Genomic DNA, 19,147 nt, shown 5'->3' with positions numbered 1-19,147 from the left:
AGAGACCACCCACGGAGGGTGAGAGGGGAATTTTTTTATATATATATATATAGATTTATTTATTTATTTATTTATTTTATTGAATTAAAAGAATCACCTCATATAATCTCCGCTCATTTAATATTTAAATGCACAATTGAAAAATAAGTTTAATCAAAGAACCATAAATCATGTGACAGCAATAGTCTTTAGTCAGAGGCCTCTTCAGATTGGTTGCCACACTGACTGCTACCAGAGATCTTTCTTGCCTACACCATCACCATCCCCAGCGACTCTTTTGAAGACACTTGGACGACAGGAGTTACAACAACATTTAATTTACCTTTGGGATAAATACATCGTGGTTGAAATTAATTGAAGTCCTTCTCTAGCATCCAACTCAAAATCCAACATGGCTGCCTCTCATTTTCTTCCATATTACTGTCAGTTTTTAAAGTCACTTACACACACAGATGAAAGCATCTTATTTGAAGCCATTTATTGCAGAAAGATCAATTTCTTTTGCTGTTTATAATTAGCCTGGAACACAACAAACAATAAGTCCTGCTGGTTTTCAGACTCAGCTGGAATATGGCGTGTCTAGTTCCTTCTTCTGATTGGAAGCCACCTTCCCATTTTTAAAAATGATCTCTGTGTTGGCTTAACCTGAGCTGTTTTTAGAAAAGCTGCAAAGGTTTCCAATGTAAACGAATGACCTTTGTTTTTGCTTGAGGATTGGCTGCAGTATGTTACAGCAGGCTTGTGTCTGTATGTTTTGGCAGATAAGGTGGACGACCCAGTGATGGCGGTCCAGATAGCCTGGATGATGGAGGTCCCTCAGCTCTACAGGCTGTTTTACGACAAGCACTTCCAGCTCGATGCAGCAGGGTACAGAGATCCATCTCTGAGAGCAGATTAGAATAACATCAGAATCCTGAACACATCTAGAGTACAAAACCTCTGAACATGATTCTGTGGGAGGGCCAGTGGGTGGCCATCAGCAAATCATTCACAAAAACTGATATTCTTTCTGTAGTTTGTCCTCCTGTCAACATGAAAACTTTTTATTGCTTGCAGAGACTCAGCAGAAACTTCTCTTAGCAAAGCAACAAACATCATTAAGGACTTCCTGAAGCAGAGGTTGGTGGCTAAGTTCAGACCGTACGACGTCCAGGATCTGCTGCAGCCTCTGATCTCCAGCCGGCTCCAAACTCAGTCTGCAGGGCAGGTGAGGAAGACTGGAAAGGGAATAGTTTCCGTTTCAAGCACCGTTTACTCCATAGACAGAATAACACTAAAAATGTGCAAGTATAAGTATTGGTATTTGCCAAAGAAGATTAGGGCTACTGATAAAAATGACTTCTGACTTTAGAGTAGACGAGCAACTGGGAGCAAACCGCTTCAATGACAGAGATGTGAGAGGAATTAACCTTCTGGAGGAACTTGTCAGATTTAAATTAAAGTCAAAGTTTTGAGATTAAAGTCAAAATTCTGAGGTCAAAGATGAAAAAAAGGTCAGATTCCAAGATTAATGTCAGAGTTCTGAGAAACATTAGAATAGAGAGATTAAAGTCAGAAATCTGATTTAAAAAAAAGTCAGAACTCTTCCTCTTCTGTATATATCTCATTAAATAATTATAATATTAAAAACTAAAGTTTCTTTACTATTTTTTCTAATTTTATTTTTCTGCCTAATGATTTCATCAATAATCTGATGTTCTGCAGAATCAATTCCTCTTAAAATTATTGTTATATTCAGCCTTGTATGTCCTCCACAGATATTCTTAATCTGTATATAAAGCATAAACATCATGACTCAGTATCTGTGTGCAGGAGGCTGTTGCTGGTCCGTCTGGCTGCCAGCAGCTCAACCAGCTCCTGAAGGAGGTTCTGCAGGTCCTGCAGGACCAGGGCACCGTGTACCGCAAGGTCAAGTCCCAGGATGAAGTGTATCATGTAAGAACACAATAGAGCGGCAGTGGAACCAGTCCTTCTGTAGGGTTACTGTTTCCTGGATGTTTGAAGAGTTTTCTCCTCACCAGGTGACCATTCAAGACAAAGATCTGCTCATAACGGTCAAAGATATCATCAGGGAGGATTCAAAGAGAGAAAAGTGTGAGTAGACTTCAACCTGTTCTTGATTAAATCCTTCTATTTGCCTGTTTTACTGGGTGTTTTGTTGGTTCTGGGTGTGTGTGTGTGTGTGTGTGTGTGTGTGTGTGTGTGTGTGTGTGTGTGTGTGTGCGCGTGTGTGCGTGCGTGCGTGCGTGTTGGTGTGTATTGACCGTCCCGTCTCTGTGCACACAGACGCGGAGAAGGGTTGCCACATCCTGCACATCCTGTCGGCGGTCAGGCAGCGCTACAGCCTCAATGTGAGCAAGGCGGCCCTGGAGCTCGTCCTGCAGACGCTGGAGTGTGACAGCGACATCGTCAGCACCAGTGACAGCCACTACATTGCCTTCTGACGGCCGCGGCCTGGAACTGAAACTCAACGTGCCATCAGCACTCCTCAGTTCATCACGACTGGTTTAGATGGTTTAAAGATAAATAAAGGATAAACAGATGGCAGGATCCGCTTGTTCTGATGGCCTGAGGCTGAAAAACTCTCCTGGGTTTCTGCTGAGCCCCATTTCTTTGGAACTATCAGCAGTATGAGCAGCCTTTCTTTAGAATGATTATTTAATTCTCACGTCTCTTTTGGAAAATAAAAAAAGCTGCCAAGAAACACAAATCTATCTCAGAGGCATCCATCCTCTTCTTCCTCTTCCTCCTCTCGTCCATCTGTTCCCTCCTTTTAAAGCTGTCACAGGGAAACGACATGAACGTAGAAGCTTATTGTCGCTGGCGTCAACCCGATGCGCCGGCAGCTTGATGAAGCACCTGCAGCAGCTTGCTCTCCCAGTAGCCATTAACACCTCCTCACATCGTTGTGGAGCAATTTTGGATTTTGTTTTACAACTCTGCTTCTCTTTGTTGAGGTTTGTAAATATTCAGTTTAATTAAAAAATAACCTCATTTATCCCATTAAGTGTTATCAGAGTGTTGCTGTGGGCTGGGAGGATCTCCAGTAGCAGCCAGTTTTTCATTGAATGTAAAAGGGCCTCTGACTGAAGACTTGCGACTTTTTTTTTTTTTGCCAAAATTATTATTTTTTTTATCAAGAAGGACTTAGGCCATTATTTTGGGAAGGTGTCGGTATTCAGGTATTCCCGCTTACGAATGTAGAATTTGAAATGTAGATCAAGAATTTCGAAATAAAAAAATCTAAGGTATTTTGTTTTTATAAACTGTACATTTTATGTCTTAAATATATTTTGGTTTCCAAATTTTTCCTTACAAATAAAAGATATTGCCATGATATTAACGGACTTTCGACCTAAACCTGAATATGTGTGTTGCACTGTTCGTCCGCTGGGGGTCAGTGTTGTGTCAGTTGTCTCCTCCACGCAGAGCGGCCGCCTCTGATTGGTCGCCTGTGAAACATCTGTATTCAGTTCCAGTGGTTCGTGTCTCCGGCCAGAAAGCTGCAGCTGACTGAGAGCTCGGTGGTCAGACAGCGCGGCTTCCAGCGGTAACAGCCGGTAACATGCAGCTGGCTCCCGGGCGCGTCGCGTCGCTGCGGGTCGGTCCGGATGTTTGGATCAGGCTGTTTCGGGCTCTCTGACGCTGACAGGAGAACTTCTGGGGCCCAAAAGGAAGACGAATGAATGAGTCAGGATTACGCAGCAGCTCGGTCACAATCAGTGTCTCTCTGAGTAGGTTTTTCTTCCCGGGATCGAGCCGTCCTCCCCGCTGCTGGGAGCCGGGTCCACCGCTGAGGATCCAGGTCTGCAGACGGAGGGTTTTTTCTGAGCGACGCTGCAGACACAAAGGAGCTCTCCTCTCTGTTTTCCTGTTTTTAAGGTGACAGCTTTCCCTCCGCGCTCCCACCAGCCGCCCAGACTGTCTGAGAGACCTGATCTATCGGACTATTGATAAGTTTCAATCAGATTTCCTGTCGTTGCGTCGGGAAGCTGTCGGGTTGGACCGAGGAATGTTGTGATTTATTTATTTTTATTCTAAGGAAGAAGCAGATCCATCCGGAGCGTTTTAATGCAAAGCCTGTGCAGGATCAAGATGCAGTTCCGGACGGTGCTGGACGTGAAAGTTGTGGACGTGGAGAAGAGGCGGAATCCGTCCAAGCACTACGTGAGTTCTCCTCTTCTCCCAGTAACATTAACATTCTGGTCCAGTTGGATATGAGGCGTCGGGATTGGTCTCTGGCCTGTCCGCGGGCGCAGCGTGGCACCTAAACGCACCATTTAGTCCGCAGCTGAGGGGAGATGAGGCTGCAGGCCAGGATGTGATGCGGCTCCACACCTGCTCATAAATAAGAAAGCAGCCAGACTCTGAGCAGATGAAGCCCTCTGCTGCTCCAGCTGACAGGTGAACTCCTACCTGAGTCCTGTCATGGCTGCAGCTCATTATCTCCATCATCACTGAAACTGCTGAAGGGCTGCAGGCTCTCTGCTTGTTTACTGGCTGCAGGTTTGAATTGATTGTGTTTTTTAAAACGACTTAAAGCTAAATATCTCGGAGCATCTAACTAAACTAGAACATTTTAGAAGAAATCTGAAGGGTGCCACCTATTGTCCAAAATTCCTCCCACTTTCCGCTGTTGGGAAGCCATGTTGGAAGTTCCTTCTCTGGTGTCCAATTAGTATAAAGCAGGATGTAGCCTGGATACAGACCAGAACCTGCTCTGTTACATTGTCTGAATGGTTGCTATGGTGATTCCTGTGTATTCTCAAGAGCCCACAGCATCACTTTTTTCATGCATGTGTTACCAGTTGCCAGTATCATTGTGTCCTGGTGAAAAATGTACGGTCTTCCAGTCCCTGCAGGGTTTTAATGAGATGACAGAAGGTGCATGAGTGACCAGAGAAAAAATCCAGAGGATTCAAAGATCACCATACTTCCTCTACTGTGCTTGACTACCAGTATGATGCTGTGTTCATTTTTACCTTCTCAGGGAATCATCAGGATGTTTTTTCTTTCTTTTTGTAAAATAAAAGATGTGCCCTTATATATGTTTTTCTGCAGTGGTTTTGGTCCTAATAGATGCATATTTTGCCCAGTACTTAGTTGATGAATATTGAACACTAATTTTAACAGAAACAAGAGAAGCCCACAGCTCTTTAGATGATACTCTGAATTCCTCCTGATATAAATAGATTTATATAAATAGGTTTATATAAATAGATTTTATGACCAATAGATGAGAGACTTTGTTTCTCATCTATTGTTTGTTTGTTTCAATTTTTTAAACTAGCTGGCCATAATGTCCCCTCAGTGCTCTTTCTGGGATTTCTCCCATTTAGATCCATTTTACAGGATGAACTTCATCCAAGCCAATTGGAGAACAAAAGAAGTTGTGGTGAATGATGATGCTAACTTTCTGGTGGTTCAGTCTGGCTTCTGGTTTAGTTTTGGAAACTGCTGCAGTGGAGAAATAATTTAATGATTCAAGGAATCTGAAATAGGAACAAACCAAATTCGGAGAGTCGTGATTTCTGACTCTTCAGAGAAATATCTTGACGAACTGTCATTCATTCATCTGCAGCTAATAGAACCTCATAGATAAGGGTTACTTTCCAAAATTTTTATAAAGCTGTGCAATTCAGTGAAGATGTGGATTTCTGTGTGATGGATAAAGATCTTTGTTGGAAGAAACTGCAGCCAGACTCTGTGATTGAACGAGTTGCATCATCATTTCCACTTATCTGATAGCAGCTATAATGCAGAAAAGTCCAGGAGAGATTTTAGAGCTACATGATCTGCCTTCAAGACCACACATCTCCAGGGAGATCCATGCATTTTCCAGCAAGTCAATGGAAAAAACATTTTCCAAAGCCACAGCTGAGGAAGAGAAGAGGAGGACTACTTCACTGCAGTCCTAAACTGCCTCCACCGAAGAATGTGGAGAATTTAAAAACTTAAAGTGAAGCGACACCCCCATGCTGTTGGACACCTTAAGACATGTTTGCAGGAGGAATGGCATAAAACACCTAAAACTCTTCCCAGCTCAATGAGGAAACACTGCTGGGAGAAACAATCTGAACCGTGCAATCTGGGAAAAACTCATCAGTAACTTTTTTTTGGAATATGGAACAAAGCTGATGAGAGAAAACAAGACAGATCTGGGCCTCATATTGCAGTTTGGATTTCCTCTCCACAAAGCATCTGGAACTGATTAAAGCTCATCATCCAGAGCCGAAGGCCTGGCCTTCCTGCTTCCTCATCGGCCCCTGACAGAAAATGTTGGACAATTTAGAAACCAGAAATGGGGCACCCCCTTACTTTTACACATCCTAATACATTTCTGCAGATAGAATGGGAGCGATTAACACCTGAAATTCTTCATCACTTGATCATGCCGGTTAAAGACGTTGTTACTTTAACCATGTCTTCCCCAGCCAGCCCATTCCGGATTCGACTCCATTTGCAGTTCCTGCATGGTTTCTCCCCATTTTTTGGTACAAGCCAGGCATTGCACTCAAATGATTTGATTGGCAGCAAACTGCTTGTTGATTGGTCCACTGGTTCCTCCTCGAACAACAACATCTCAACCAATCTGTTACCATATAATAACTGAGATGGCGAGCTGCAAGTCGATAATTCAGTGGTCAAACTTGAAGTCCAAAGCTTTTTAACAATTGTGGTGGGAGAGCATCAAACTGGACAAGACAACCCAAGACAAACAAATATTTTGGAGAAACTGGCTGCCTACAGGTGCATGCACAAAATAACATCATCAGAGAGTCAAATCATGGTGAAGTGGGAAAAAAACTTCAGCGCTCCAGCTTTTTACTAAATGTATTTGCAGGAACTAAATAATGAAATAGATGAGAAACAAGAGAAAAACCAGGATACACTTGGTATGTTCTGCCTACTTTAAAATTAAGGCATAATAAGAATCACAGCATTGCTCAAAGTGTAACCCTGTAACTAAACCCCCTGTGAAAGCATATCCAAACTTGACAAATGTTGAAACGTTTCAGTAAAGTGGGCGGAGCCAAGATACACGGAGGGGCGTGGCCAAGTGAGGGGCTGAGTGGAGAGGGAAGGTGAGCCTGCGGCTGTTGCTAAGTTTTCCACTTTCCAGATCCTGTAATGAAAAACCATCCAATGGCGTTGATGAAGCTGTATCACAGCAACCAATAGCAAAACCCAGCTGTCTAAGAACCGCTCCACCTAAGGAGGCCAGCAGGGAGCCGGGATTCTGCAACAAAAGCAAAAAAAAGTTGATTTGGTTGTTAGTTGCTCTTTGTTTATTTAAGTTTCATATTATTATTATTATTATTATTATTATTTATTATTATTATCTGAGCCTTTTAAGAGGTTCTGTTCTAAGTGTTTTATGACTATTTCTCCATCTGCCCTCCACAGTTTCTGTCATTCTGTGAGAATGTAGGTCACTTTCACCTTCTGAGACCTGATGACGGGCTCCATTGATTGTTACTGCCTTCCTGGACCAGCCACCCCCACGACCCCTCACCCCCTGTCCACTCATCAATAGCAGGCTTGTTGAAGTGTGTGTGTTGAGGCTCTGTGCTTCAAGGCTCCAGTTCAGATCCTGTTTCAGCCTCATAAACAAGTCATAATAAATGACCACAATGAAAGGAACACAATCTCCCTAATACTCAATTACAGCACTGCAGACCCTCAGGCGTAATGATATGTGGACACAATTAGCACTCTTGTTCTGCTCTGCATGTTGGAGTTCAGCTTGTTCCCTCTTACACAGGAGGAAACATATTATACATCAAAGCCTGGTTTTATTTTTCAGTTGAAAGCTGATTATGTGTTGGCAATGTTTTTAAAGAAAGGACAGGCTGAGTTGATTGAAATTATTCTGATTCTTAGATTTGTTTGCTGAATGCAAATGAAAGTTTGACTATTTGCCAACTTATCAGTTCAGAATGTTTGCTGTATTTTTCCAGTTTGAAATGCTTCAAATGTTTGTAATGAGCATCAGGTCTGGATTGTGGTCAGGTCACTTTAGCACCTGGATCCTTTTCCTTTCCTTTCTTTATGAAGTGATGTTGCTTTAATCCTGTAAAATATGGTCAGAGATGCGGCAAATGAAGCTGGAAAAAACACACAGAAAGCAAACAAAATGTGACTGAATGATGGCGTAGATGGGTGGACAAATAGATGGATGAATGATGAAATAAAGGATGGATAAACGAATGAATGAATAGAACAGGTAGAATGATGCATGTATCAAATAAATCATTTAATTAAAACTAGAAAGACTCTTCTCCTGTTCTCTGCTTGCTGGTTCGCTCCCTCTCAGAACGATGGGACATAATAAGCATTTTCTCCCTCTCTGTGTCACTTCTCAAATAGCTAACGGACAGCTAAACTGCATGTTTATGCATTTCTTTTGTCTTATTACTGTACCGTACACATTTGCACAAAATAGATGCGGTGAAGTAATTATAAGAGAATACATGTCTGCTTGTCTTTGATAAGAGCATAATGTCCTGAGCACCCGCTTTTCAAGCGCAGGAACATCTGAAAGCTGTTGCCATTGTGTTTTTTCCCAGAGAAACGGCGACATTGTCCTAAATAATTCTTTATTTCTCTGCAGTCTGTTGAGATGGAGGCAGAAACTAGTGCACAACATAAAGCAAATTCTGTTTTAGGTTTGCCTTGTTAGAAATGGGAATAATTTGTTCAATTTGACATTTTTATGGAAATGCTTATGATTTAAAACGATAAGATTAAAGTACCTAAGCTTCAGTTATATTATGACATTCTCTTGCTAACCTTGAGTAAAAAAACTGATATGTTTCACTGTTTCTAGGTGAAGTCACTAAAGAAGCCACTGCTGCTGTTAACTCTTAACTTTCCTTTAACATAGGTGATACTTCAGTGCTTCTGTTTAGTGTATCTGCTCTGTCTCTGGCTCACACTGAGCCAGGTTCTGGTTCTGCTGGTGGGTTTTTTTCCTGTTAGAATGTAGTTTTCCTCTCCACTGTCGCCATATGCATGAGGTTTGCTCTAAAGTCAATGACTCAACAAAACGGTGGTCTGCTGTCGCTGCGTACTCATGCAGGAGAAATGAATACTCGATTCATTCTGCCTGGTTTCCTTATGGAAATCTTTTTACCAATTTACATAATAGACTGAACTCGATGCAGTGATTGGTAATTAGGATCAAATTAATGGACTTGACTTGGAACGTGTTCGTATGATTTTATTGAATTAACTTTGCCGTACACAATTGGAAATATGTTCCATACGCCTCTGGTCATCTCTCTGGCAGTTCGTTACAGGACCTTTGCGCTGTAGGAGCGGCAGAATGGAAAGTCTTGGCAGTTTTTTAAAGCTTGATATTTATTGATAGCAATAACCATGGCTTACATCATGGACAATTTTAACAGTTGAGAGAAACTAAATCTGTTGGGATCCATTTGTCTGACTTGCTGTAAAACATTTTATACATACTAATGACTTTCTGCTCACAAACAAATCTGAATAGATCCATTGTTTCTTCTACAAATTTTATCTGCGTAAATGTAATAAAAATGTCATCTGCTCTAGTTGAAGTGTGGATGCTGCTTAGTGTTTTGTAAATATTTTGATGACATGATGGCAGGTAAATAAGTTGATCTAGTATTCATAAAGTCATTTGTTATTTAATGGATGACTTGATTCAGTGGTGTTACTAGTTCTTAATATTTTCATATTCTTTATATAACTGTTTATATATTTTTCCTACTTCCCTGAAGTAAGCCAGTGTTCGTTTAATTCTGTTATTATCAAGAACAGCAGTTAAATTCACCACTACAAGCAGGAAACTTTCCATTGATGAAACTGGAACTTGCTGTGCACTGGCTTGTTTATTCAGCATGTCGTAAAACTGTGACATGCCTGTTTGTGTGGTTATTAAAAGAAGAAGCTAAGACACAGCATGTGGCAGCCATCTTTGTTTAGCTCAAAGCTGCTAGCAAGAAGAAACAGTCATCTTGGTCTTGATAAATGTTCAAATAATTCCTCTTTGCAAAGTCTGAGCTGTCATAGTGCATTATTTGAGTTAAAAGCAAAAACAGTGACTGATTATAAGCTGTCGTTTAGTATAAATCTGTCCGACTCTCAGTTTTTATGTTACTTAAGTTGTGCAGTCAGCTTTAGCTTATGCTATATTGATGCATTATGAACCAAAACAACACTCATTCAAGCTGAATACAGTTATTTTTATTTGACATTTTTACATTTTGTAATGAAAATATCAGTTTTTTAGGTCTCATATAATAGACAAATACAAAGCAGTTCAGAACTGCTGAGTGAAAGGAAAATGATATATGGTTTTAGATATTTCTTACAGATCTTAAAATGAGGCATCCGTATGTAATAATCTCATTTTACTCTGATACCCCTAAATAAAATCCAGTGCAACCAACCACCTTAAATAGTGACTCAATAAGCAAGTGAGATTAAAACACAGGTGTTTTAATCTGTGTTTTAAACAGATTAAAACACCTGTTTTAATCTGTTTAAAACAGATTAAAACACCTGTGTTTTAATCTGTTAAAACACAGGTTTTAACATGTATATCTGGATGTATATCCAGATATACATCTGGATATATCCAGATGTATATATCCAGATATATACATCTGGATATATAATCCAGATGTATATCTGGATTATATATCCAGATATACATCTGGATATATAATCTCACTATATATCCAGATGTTTTGTGAGGTTCTTGGAGGTTTTTTAGTTTCAATTCCCTTTACTTATTGAAGGTCCAATTAAAGACAAACATATAAAATTTTTAACAAACATATAGAATCCAATCCAGTCCAAATTAATAAAATCCTAATTATGATAATTATGCTGCTGCTTACAGTGTTTATGTCTTGCATGTATATGATCCTTGAACTGCAGTTAGGACGTTGTAGTACATGCATGTATCTTCTCAGAGTGTGTTTTGGGCTTGTAAGTCCCAGCAGATCAGACTCTGGCCTAGTTTCCTTTGCTCCTCGGTCTCTGGAGACGTGGCTTGTTACTGTGAGAAGAAAAGAGAGGGAGGCAGGGGAAACGAGAGAAGGACACAATCCGTGGCAACCACTGATTCCCATTTGTAATGTTTGTGAAACCAGCTGGAAATGCTTATGCTGCTGAGAGAGAGAGAGAGAGAGAGAGCGAGAGAGAGAGAGAGGGGGGGGACTAGAAGGATAAGATTCAGGATCTGGGTTCGTCGGACTGAAGGGAAACTGGACTGCAGAGTTGCAAACGTGTTACACACTCACACTTTTCCGAGTCTGTGTGTGTGTGTGTGTGTGTGTTCAGGAGGAGGAGGTGATAACAGAAAAAGTGAGATCGGAAACGGCCATGTTTACTATAAGCTTCTGTTTTTCCTACAAGTCCCAGTCCCACAGCATTTCATTTCCACCGGCTCCCGCGCTGCAACAAAGGCTCACGCTGCAGGAGGCTGTTATTTGGCTCCATAAAACATCTCTTTAGAGAGCTGTTGCACACTCAAATATTTATTGGCCTGTATCAGACACAGAGTGAAATCTGGGTGAAAAGGGAGCCTTTCTTCAGCTGCCCAGTCCTAACTGTTGGGATGTATGAGTTTGTTAAAGGATTTTATTTGTGTCTTGCTGAGGTTTTACACTGTAACTCGTGCCTCGTTTAAAACACATGTTGGAGCATTTTATCATGGCTTCAGGCTCCTTTAGAGCTGATTACATCACCCTGAAGTGGTGAAGATGAGAGATGAAGTGTGTGTGGGCATCATGTGTGGCCTGACCTGCTGGCTCCAGCTTGGTTTTCATGACAAGAATAATAAGTGAACAAAAGACACTTCATTCTGTCTTTTGTTTTTATGTGCAAAGAAAAAAAGACAAGAAAACAAAGATTGAGGTTGAGAAAGCTGCTTGCTGCTGAATTCATGTGATTGTGAAGCAGGAAACACAGAACATAGTATCCAACTTCACATGTAGTTCAATTAAGCAAATCAATTTAATTTAAGTTTATTTTGACCCCATCAGTGAAGAATCAATTCAATTCAAAGAGAAATTACATGTTGTTGTAACTAAAAATGACAGACAGCAGCGTCTGCAAGGTAGCTAAAGAAAAAGACACAATATGCAAATTATGGTTCATAATCTGCTTTTTGCGGCTTATTTGTGCTGAGAAATCAAAGCTTTGCTTGGTGGTCAGTCTTTGGTCTTATTGGACTGTGAGAGTAAACCGGAGTAATTAGAAAAAACTCCTGCATGCACAGGGACAACAAGAACCAGGTGGTTCAGTTCTGAACAGCCATGTTGGTTTCAAACATGTTTCCTTTTCAGTTTTGCTTCATAAGAGTTTCTGGGAAAGTACATCAAAGCTCAAACCAATCTGTGAAACTTTATTGTATTTTATTGCTTTGCTAAACTCTTTAGCAAAGCTGAAACAACAAATGAGTCTATTACACATTGGAGTATATTTAGCCCAGTAATGGGTCAGTGTGGAAAGACATGACTTGATCCAAAGAAAATCTTTTCCAACCTGACTTTTGTAGTCAGATCATTTGCGCTGACGGCGTCTGGAAGCAAGCGTTGGGTCTGTTTTTATAGGTTACTTCAAATATAGCAGTTTAGGCGGGGTTGGCTACATTTAGTGGCTGGGCCCACATTCTGGGCCCCACCAAAGCTCTGCGCTTTTTGCCTTCTTCTCTGGAAATCTGCGAGGCTGGATGCTGGCTCTCCCCTGAAACTGTAAGTTTTTAAGCCTTTTCAGAGTCTAACTCAGGTTTTTCTGGGTCTGATGTCTGGGACTGCTTTAGTATCAGGAAACAAGTCGAGCTTTACATGTGAGATGAATATTAATGGCTGTTTTAGAGGAGCGTAATGAAACAATCAGAGGTCCAATTTGTTCTGTCATCAGAATTCATGTTTCTCTCTTTGTGTCTGATAATGAAAGGGACTTTTGTTTTCAAGTCCCACTTCCTCAGTGGGAATAGCAGATGCACAAAGTTTCGATTTTCTTTTTTTTTGGTTTGCTATCTGGGACATACCAGACCCTGGAGCATTTCCTTGGATTCTGTTTTCTTCATTTGTGTTTTCCCTGTTTATATATAAGTTGCTTATTTTGACGCCTTTAACGAGAAATTTAACTTCAAATCTTCACTGTCTGTCATCAAGGGTTTCTTTTAATGGTTTGATAGATTTTGATAAGCTTTAAAGACCAACATTTCAACACTAAAAAAAGATATTAATAAAAGACATCTTTAACTTTTTGACTCAGAATCTGTGCAGTTGAAACGTCCCTGGAAGGAAAAGCAGCTTTGAGTTCTGTGTTGCGTTTTGTCATATGGATATTTCTGCCAGACGGATGAACATTTGTGAGTCATTTCTGGGTTGAGTTCTGTGCATTTTATCTGCACTTGGTGCTCACGACTTGGCCTCTCCTCAGATCTGAGTCAGATCATCCTGCTTAATATGCAACACGCAATGAAAAGTAAAAATCAGTCATTGATATTTAGTGCAGGATGAATGGTGAGCGGCAGCGCCCAGACAGAAATTACGGCCTGTGTGAAGTGGGCTGAGTTTATTTCTGGGTCTGGCAGGGCAGCAGGGCAGAGCTCGATATTTCGGGCCGGGCCTGCCCGAGCATGATGACTGGCGGTTCTGTTTTCCACTGCGGTTGCCATCACATGCCCATCTGCTTCTGGAGTTTGGATCTTCGCTGCGGGTCCAGATCTTCCAGACGCTTCATCTGAGCATCTGACTGGAATTAAACCCGTTTATGGGCATCAGATTTTTACTGGGCTTCCACTGATTTATTTGGTCTGAGCATTTTTCAGAGTGGGAGGATTATCTAAGGACCATTTTTAAAATAAAAGTTTTGCAGGCATACACCACGCATCTGGAAGAGCCGTCCAAACAGCCAGACCCCAGCATTACTGAAAATATGTGATTTATGGTATCACAGCAGTTTTCAGTATAGATGAATTTACCTACTTTGGATCCAACTTTAACCATAAAAATTATGTCAAAAGTCCTTAAAATGCAACAGTTACAAAGCCTAAGTGTTTGATTGGTTTGTTTGGTTTTAGTGAGATGTGATTGATCATTTATTGAACATCTATGTCATTAATTATAATCGATTACCATCGAACTGTCCAGTTACTGCAGGTGGAAAAATCATATTTTTATTACAACCTGGCAGAAGTACAAGTACTTCGTTACTGTACTTAAGTACAATTTTCGTGTATCTGTACTTTACTTAAGTAGATTTAATAATGGATACTTTCTACTTTTACTCCACTACATTTTACAGTAAGTATCTGTACTTTCTACTTCACTACATTTCTACTAAACCGTCCCGTTACTCGTTACATCCAAGTCTCGTTTTTCTTTTTGTCCGTTACAATGTGAAGTTCAGGGTTTTAAGGTGGCGCCGTAAAATCCAAGCAATAACGTGACTTAGTGTCTGTTGTCACCCATCGCCTCCACCTTTACTCGCACGCGGAGCTCCAGACATGCGCAGTGGTTTCCTCTGAGCGGGAGAAGATGTCTGTCTGATCGTCAGTAATATAATAGCTGCATAAATCATAAGATATGGCGACATGTAAAACCAGCAGCGCTTCGCTTTCAAGGACGGTGGGACTGAGTCCAACCTTTAGCGTCACTTGGAAGGAAAGCTTAAAGAAAGGTAAGATCTGTGGACGTGATGCTAGCAAAGCTAGCTGTACTGAGACACATGTTGCTTCTGCGATGAAAAAAAGTTGTCACTCATGCGCTGAATTGTTGTGTGGAGGTGTTGACTGAGGTGTCGCTTATGGTACAACGGTGTGACTAAAGTCTGCATTGATATGACATTCAGGAACGATCCGATTCTTCTGGACGGATCTTTACTGATTAAATTTATTTCAGCTCGAAGTATTTAATATGTAGGTGTTCAGATCAATTTGAGAAGCAATTTTGAAAGTAAAACTTTTTTTTAAGTCACGTAGCGCGGGGTGCTGGTCTTGACTTGGTCTCAGGTTCGGTGGTCTTAACAACAACTCTGCTACTGGCTCCTGGTTCCATGTTCTCCTCCACCCACCTTCTTTCCACCCCCTTTCTGCTGGATTTCTTTCAAAATAAAAGCCACTAGGGGCAACAAAAGTGAAGTTCATGCTATGTTAGGACAGGAGACAAGATGTCTCCATCCCTGAAATTATGATGCATAGAATCAAATATCTAAGTTTAAACTATGTTACAGAGTAAACATAATAAAAACATGCTTTATCTGTGGCATTGTTCATTAAGATGGCACATTTCTAATGTATTAAAATTAAATACGATAGGTTCACTTAATGATATTGTATTAGGGATAAAGTAATGCATTCAGCAAGTACTTTTACTTTTAATACTTAAGTATTTTTAAAAGCCAGTACTTTTTTAGTGTATTTGTACTTTTACTTAAGTACATTTCTTGAGTACTTTCTACACCACTGCAACCTGGCACCATGCCTCCCTCCTTTCAGACAGTTAATAACAGGTTGAACATTGTCTTTCAGTAAAAGAAAATAAAAGGTCTGCAGGAAACCCATCAATTTAAATGAACTCTACCAGTTCTGCTAAAAAAAAAAAACAATTAAATCATCACAAAAATTGAACTCTGCACTGTGTACTGACTGCTGTATGTAGCACGGTGGTGGCAGCATCAACCTGTGTGTATTTGCCTGCCAGAGGGGCTGGTGGTACAGAGAGTTTGTAATTTAATGATAAAACTGACTGCCTTCCCTGGTTGTCAGCAGGATGCCAAATAAACTAACCTTCCTTCACAAACTTCCTCTCTGAGGAATCTGACAGCTCCGAGTCTGCAGACGTCTCCTCATAAGTGGTTTTGTTATTATGTCTGTGAAAAGAGTCACACCTTGTTAATATACAGACGCCACAAAGAAATGTATTGTCTTTGCTTACTGAGGCTGTTCATGAGATTATTACCCGGCAGTTCCCCAGTAGCACACTTCCACAGTAATAAACGGCGGCAGTAATCACTGTGGTGACACCCCGCCGCGCTGAGAACCAGCCTGACAGAGGAATGTGACTATCGCAGCTTCCTGGATGCCAGGAGTTGTTCTTGCAGGAAAACATGCTGCGGTGGCTTGTTGCCAGCAGCAGCTCAAACCCCCATCCAACAGCAACCAGGCCTTTTTTTAACCTGCAGCGCTTTTGTTTCTGGCTGTTGCCCTTCTTACGTCAACGTCAGGGTCTTCTACCCGATCTCATTCGTCTCGCTCTGCTTAGGAGGCTGTTGGCAGGTACAGAGGGTTGAAGTGATGGAGCGCCATCAGTCAGACGGAGGCGGCCGGCTGGAAAAGGAAGCAGGAGTCCTGACGGGGAAACACACTGGCTGATGGGAGGATGTTATTTAAGAGAAGGTTACCTGCTCAGACTGATGCTTTTATTATGAAAACTAAATAAAATAATATTATCATCTTGCTCATTCTTGATGCTTTAGCTGTATTTTATATATATATTGATCTAAAAACTTCCAGAGAAAATCTTGGCTGCCATATGGTTTAACTAATCAGTCAAACCTTCCAGCTGTTAGCCCAGTTGCTCCCTTCATGATTAATAAAATAAAAGCAGAACCTGATAAGTAATGTAAAAAAAAACCTGTTAGCTTACTGGTTGCTATGGTGATTCCTATATTTAGCTGTTGGGCATCACAGATAAGCGGGTTGTCCGAATGTAGGGTCTGCAGACCTCCATAGGAAATGTGCCACTTAAGAAGATACAAACCCTTTTATTTGTTTTATTTGCAAAATAAATAAAACTCCCTGCCAGCTGGTGTGAGGATGCTAGTCTGGGTGAAATTTGATTTCACTTGCATGTGACAAAGTGTCAAAACTCTTCAGTTTTTTGTAAATGTTATCGTTTTGTAAATGTCTAAAGAGCCAGAAGCACAGCGTTCACAGGGACCAAACACAATGACTTCTGTTTTCTGTTCTATTACCATCCTCCAAACATTCGATTAAACCCTTGCAGGAGTCAGGGGTTTATGTTTAAATGGCACATAAATCTGTGAGTCATCTGCATAAGAATGAAATGAGATGCCAGGTTTTTTAAAGATGGAGCCCAAAGATTAAGAAAAGGACCAGACAAAGAGTCGACCGTGGGGACCCAGCTCTGAAGTGAAGTTTTTTAGGAAGAAGTATCCCTGATGTGGCAGAAAAACTGAATTTCAGTAAACATGGAAAGTATCAAAATGCAAATTCAGTCAAATAAACACCAAAGTGACCCATTTGGCTTTAAATTATATTTCTAATAAAAAACAAATAGCTTAACTTTCATAAAATAACTAGGTTTATTTTAACAAAATCCTGCTTTACTAATCTAAGGGAAATATTTACACTTTATTGAACATTTTTAACTGTTAACAAAACACATAGCACATTATTTGTGAAAGGTAGATGATTTTTACAGATCTAACTACTGAATTCTCACCAAACCACTAAGAATTTTCAGTATTTCAGTTTGGCTGTGGGTTTTTCTATCCAGTAATCAAATAGCAGCAGTTTTAAATTAAACATCAGTTTAATAAGCGGTGCTGGAATCACTCTCAGGATCCCCGTCGGCATCAAAGCGGCTGTGCAGAACTCCAGATTTTAATTTATAGAAGTCACCGCTTCCTTCCTTGGTTATTTCTTCTGTAAATGACTGTGCCGCTACATGCAGATCATTATCTACTCATATGAGCCATTTTTCTGTCAGAGTCAGACACATTTCAGATGCTCTTTCTTAAAACTAGAGCTATGCTGTTGCACTTCTTTTTGACAAGTTAGACTCATTATTTCTTGGCTTTTATTTGATGAGCAGATGAAGTTAAAGACCTTTTTCAAATGTTCCCACTGCAGCTACAGCTATTATTAGAGCTAAAACCATTTAGATCTCTGACATATTTCAACATTTGCAGATATCAGTTACTATGTTACCAGATTTCCTTTTATTCCAATAATTTGCCAGCAGAAAGTTGCAGCTTAATGTTCTGTAAAAGCTTGTCCACTTGAGTGTTTTTGTACATCCCAGTGTGGGAGCATGAGCTCCCACCTGCTCTTAATGCCTCTGCTGAAGGTGTCCTGGCCCTGGGCTCTGCTACCTTAGTTATCTATGTTTTATTAGATTAGAGATGATGGTGGCATCACTTACCTCCTCTTGACGGATAAATGGACTGTATCTCATCTTATCAGGCCTCTCGGGGCTGCTGCAGTTTTTCAGCCGAGGCTGAGCGGGGACGGCAGGTCAGTGAGGTGTTTCACCGTGGAGGCAGTTCAACAACATGGAGCCATGAATTTACAAGGTTGTGATGTAAATAAAATCGCTTTTCACATGTTAGGACATGTAGGAAAGATTTACAGGATCAAAATCCTACATACAGACTCAAATCTATACATAAAAATTGTGTGTTTAGTCAAGTCGACCACTTTCTGTTGGAAGTCCTCTGGCATTTTCCGGGCAATTCTTTGACCACTTTTCTTGGTAGAATGGGGAGAGTTTACTTAAATTTGTTGATTTCCAGTCGTTGACTTGGTTGCTAGCAGTAGTTTTTAAATTGTCAGTGGAGTTGGGGTCAGTAGTTACAAATCTTTGTTTTTCTCTTTTATTCTTTCCATGAGTTTGAGCTCAGAGGAACCATGTCCAAGTTTCAACCATCCAGTGAAAAAACACAGAGATCTGCTGAATCTGGCTGAATTTCCGGGATCATGGAATCACAAAGAACTTCAGGGACTGATTATGGAATCAATACTGCAACACTTTAGTATTTAACTGATATTTAGTGACTTGTGAAATGCAGGACGTATCGTCATAGAAATCAGTCTACAAACCAAGAGGAAACAAATCCCATTCATAATATTTATGTTGAGATTAGAGTTTTCTGACTCTGCAACACGTTAACCGTAGTTTATTGTTCATTTACTAATCCCAAATTCAGTTTGGAATCTGTCATATTTTGATAGATTCAGGGACATTTCTAAAATCTTTTCACTCAGAAAATGTCTGTTTGGTTGGAAGCTGAAGTTTGTTGCTTTAACTGCATTCATGCTGCTGTTTTTGTCACAAACGCAACGATTAACGAAACTACGGAGGCCTCTAGGGGGAATGGGGAAAAAAAAACGTTCTTTTGC

At 40.6% G+C, this 19,147-nt stretch overlaps 2 protein-coding genes across 9 annotated transcripts in view; both read left to right on the top strand.

Annotated features, from left to right (window-relative positions):
* Positions 1–3,003, top strand: part of stn1 (STN1 subunit of CST complex) — a 5,379-nt gene extending 2,376 nt beyond the window's left edge. Inside the window, exons 5-9 of the mRNA XM_007560603.2 lie at positions 762–867; positions 1,057–1,207; positions 1,813–1,935; positions 2,022–2,094; positions 2,287–3,003. Coding sequence (XP_007560665.1) covers positions 762–867; positions 1,057–1,207; positions 1,813–1,935; positions 2,022–2,094; positions 2,287–2,444 — 611 coding nt within the window. The 3' untranslated portion in view covers positions 2,445–3,003. The remainder of the gene's footprint in view (positions 1–761; positions 868–1,056; positions 1,208–1,812; positions 1,936–2,021; positions 2,095–2,286) is intronic.
* A 302-nt stretch (positions 3,004–3,305) lies between these two features.
* sh3pxd2aa (SH3 and PX domains 2Aa) overlaps positions 3,306–19,147 on the top strand; it is a 94,113-nt gene continuing 78,271 nt past the window's right edge. For 7 of the 8 annotated variants that reach the window (XM_016675589.1, XM_016675588.1, XM_007560605.2 and 4 more), the window contains exon 1: positions 3,306–4,167. In XM_016675589.1, coding sequence (XP_016531075.1) covers positions 4,072–4,167 — 96 coding nt within the window. In that variant the 5' untranslated portion in view covers positions 3,306–4,071. The remainder of the gene's footprint in view (positions 4,168–19,147) is intronic. The other variant, XM_016675584.1, reaches the window with a different exon arrangement.

The sequence above is a fragment of the Poecilia formosa genome, unplaced genomic scaffold (genome assembly GCF_000485575.1).
Source record: "Poecilia formosa unplaced genomic scaffold, Poecilia_formosa-5.1.2 Scaffold117, whole genome shotgun sequence".
Taxonomy (NCBI): domain Eukaryota; kingdom Metazoa; phylum Chordata; class Actinopteri; order Cyprinodontiformes; family Poeciliidae; genus Poecilia; species Poecilia formosa.
Note: the sequence above shows the minus strand (reverse complement) of the source record. Positions and strands in the feature narration are given on the sequence as shown.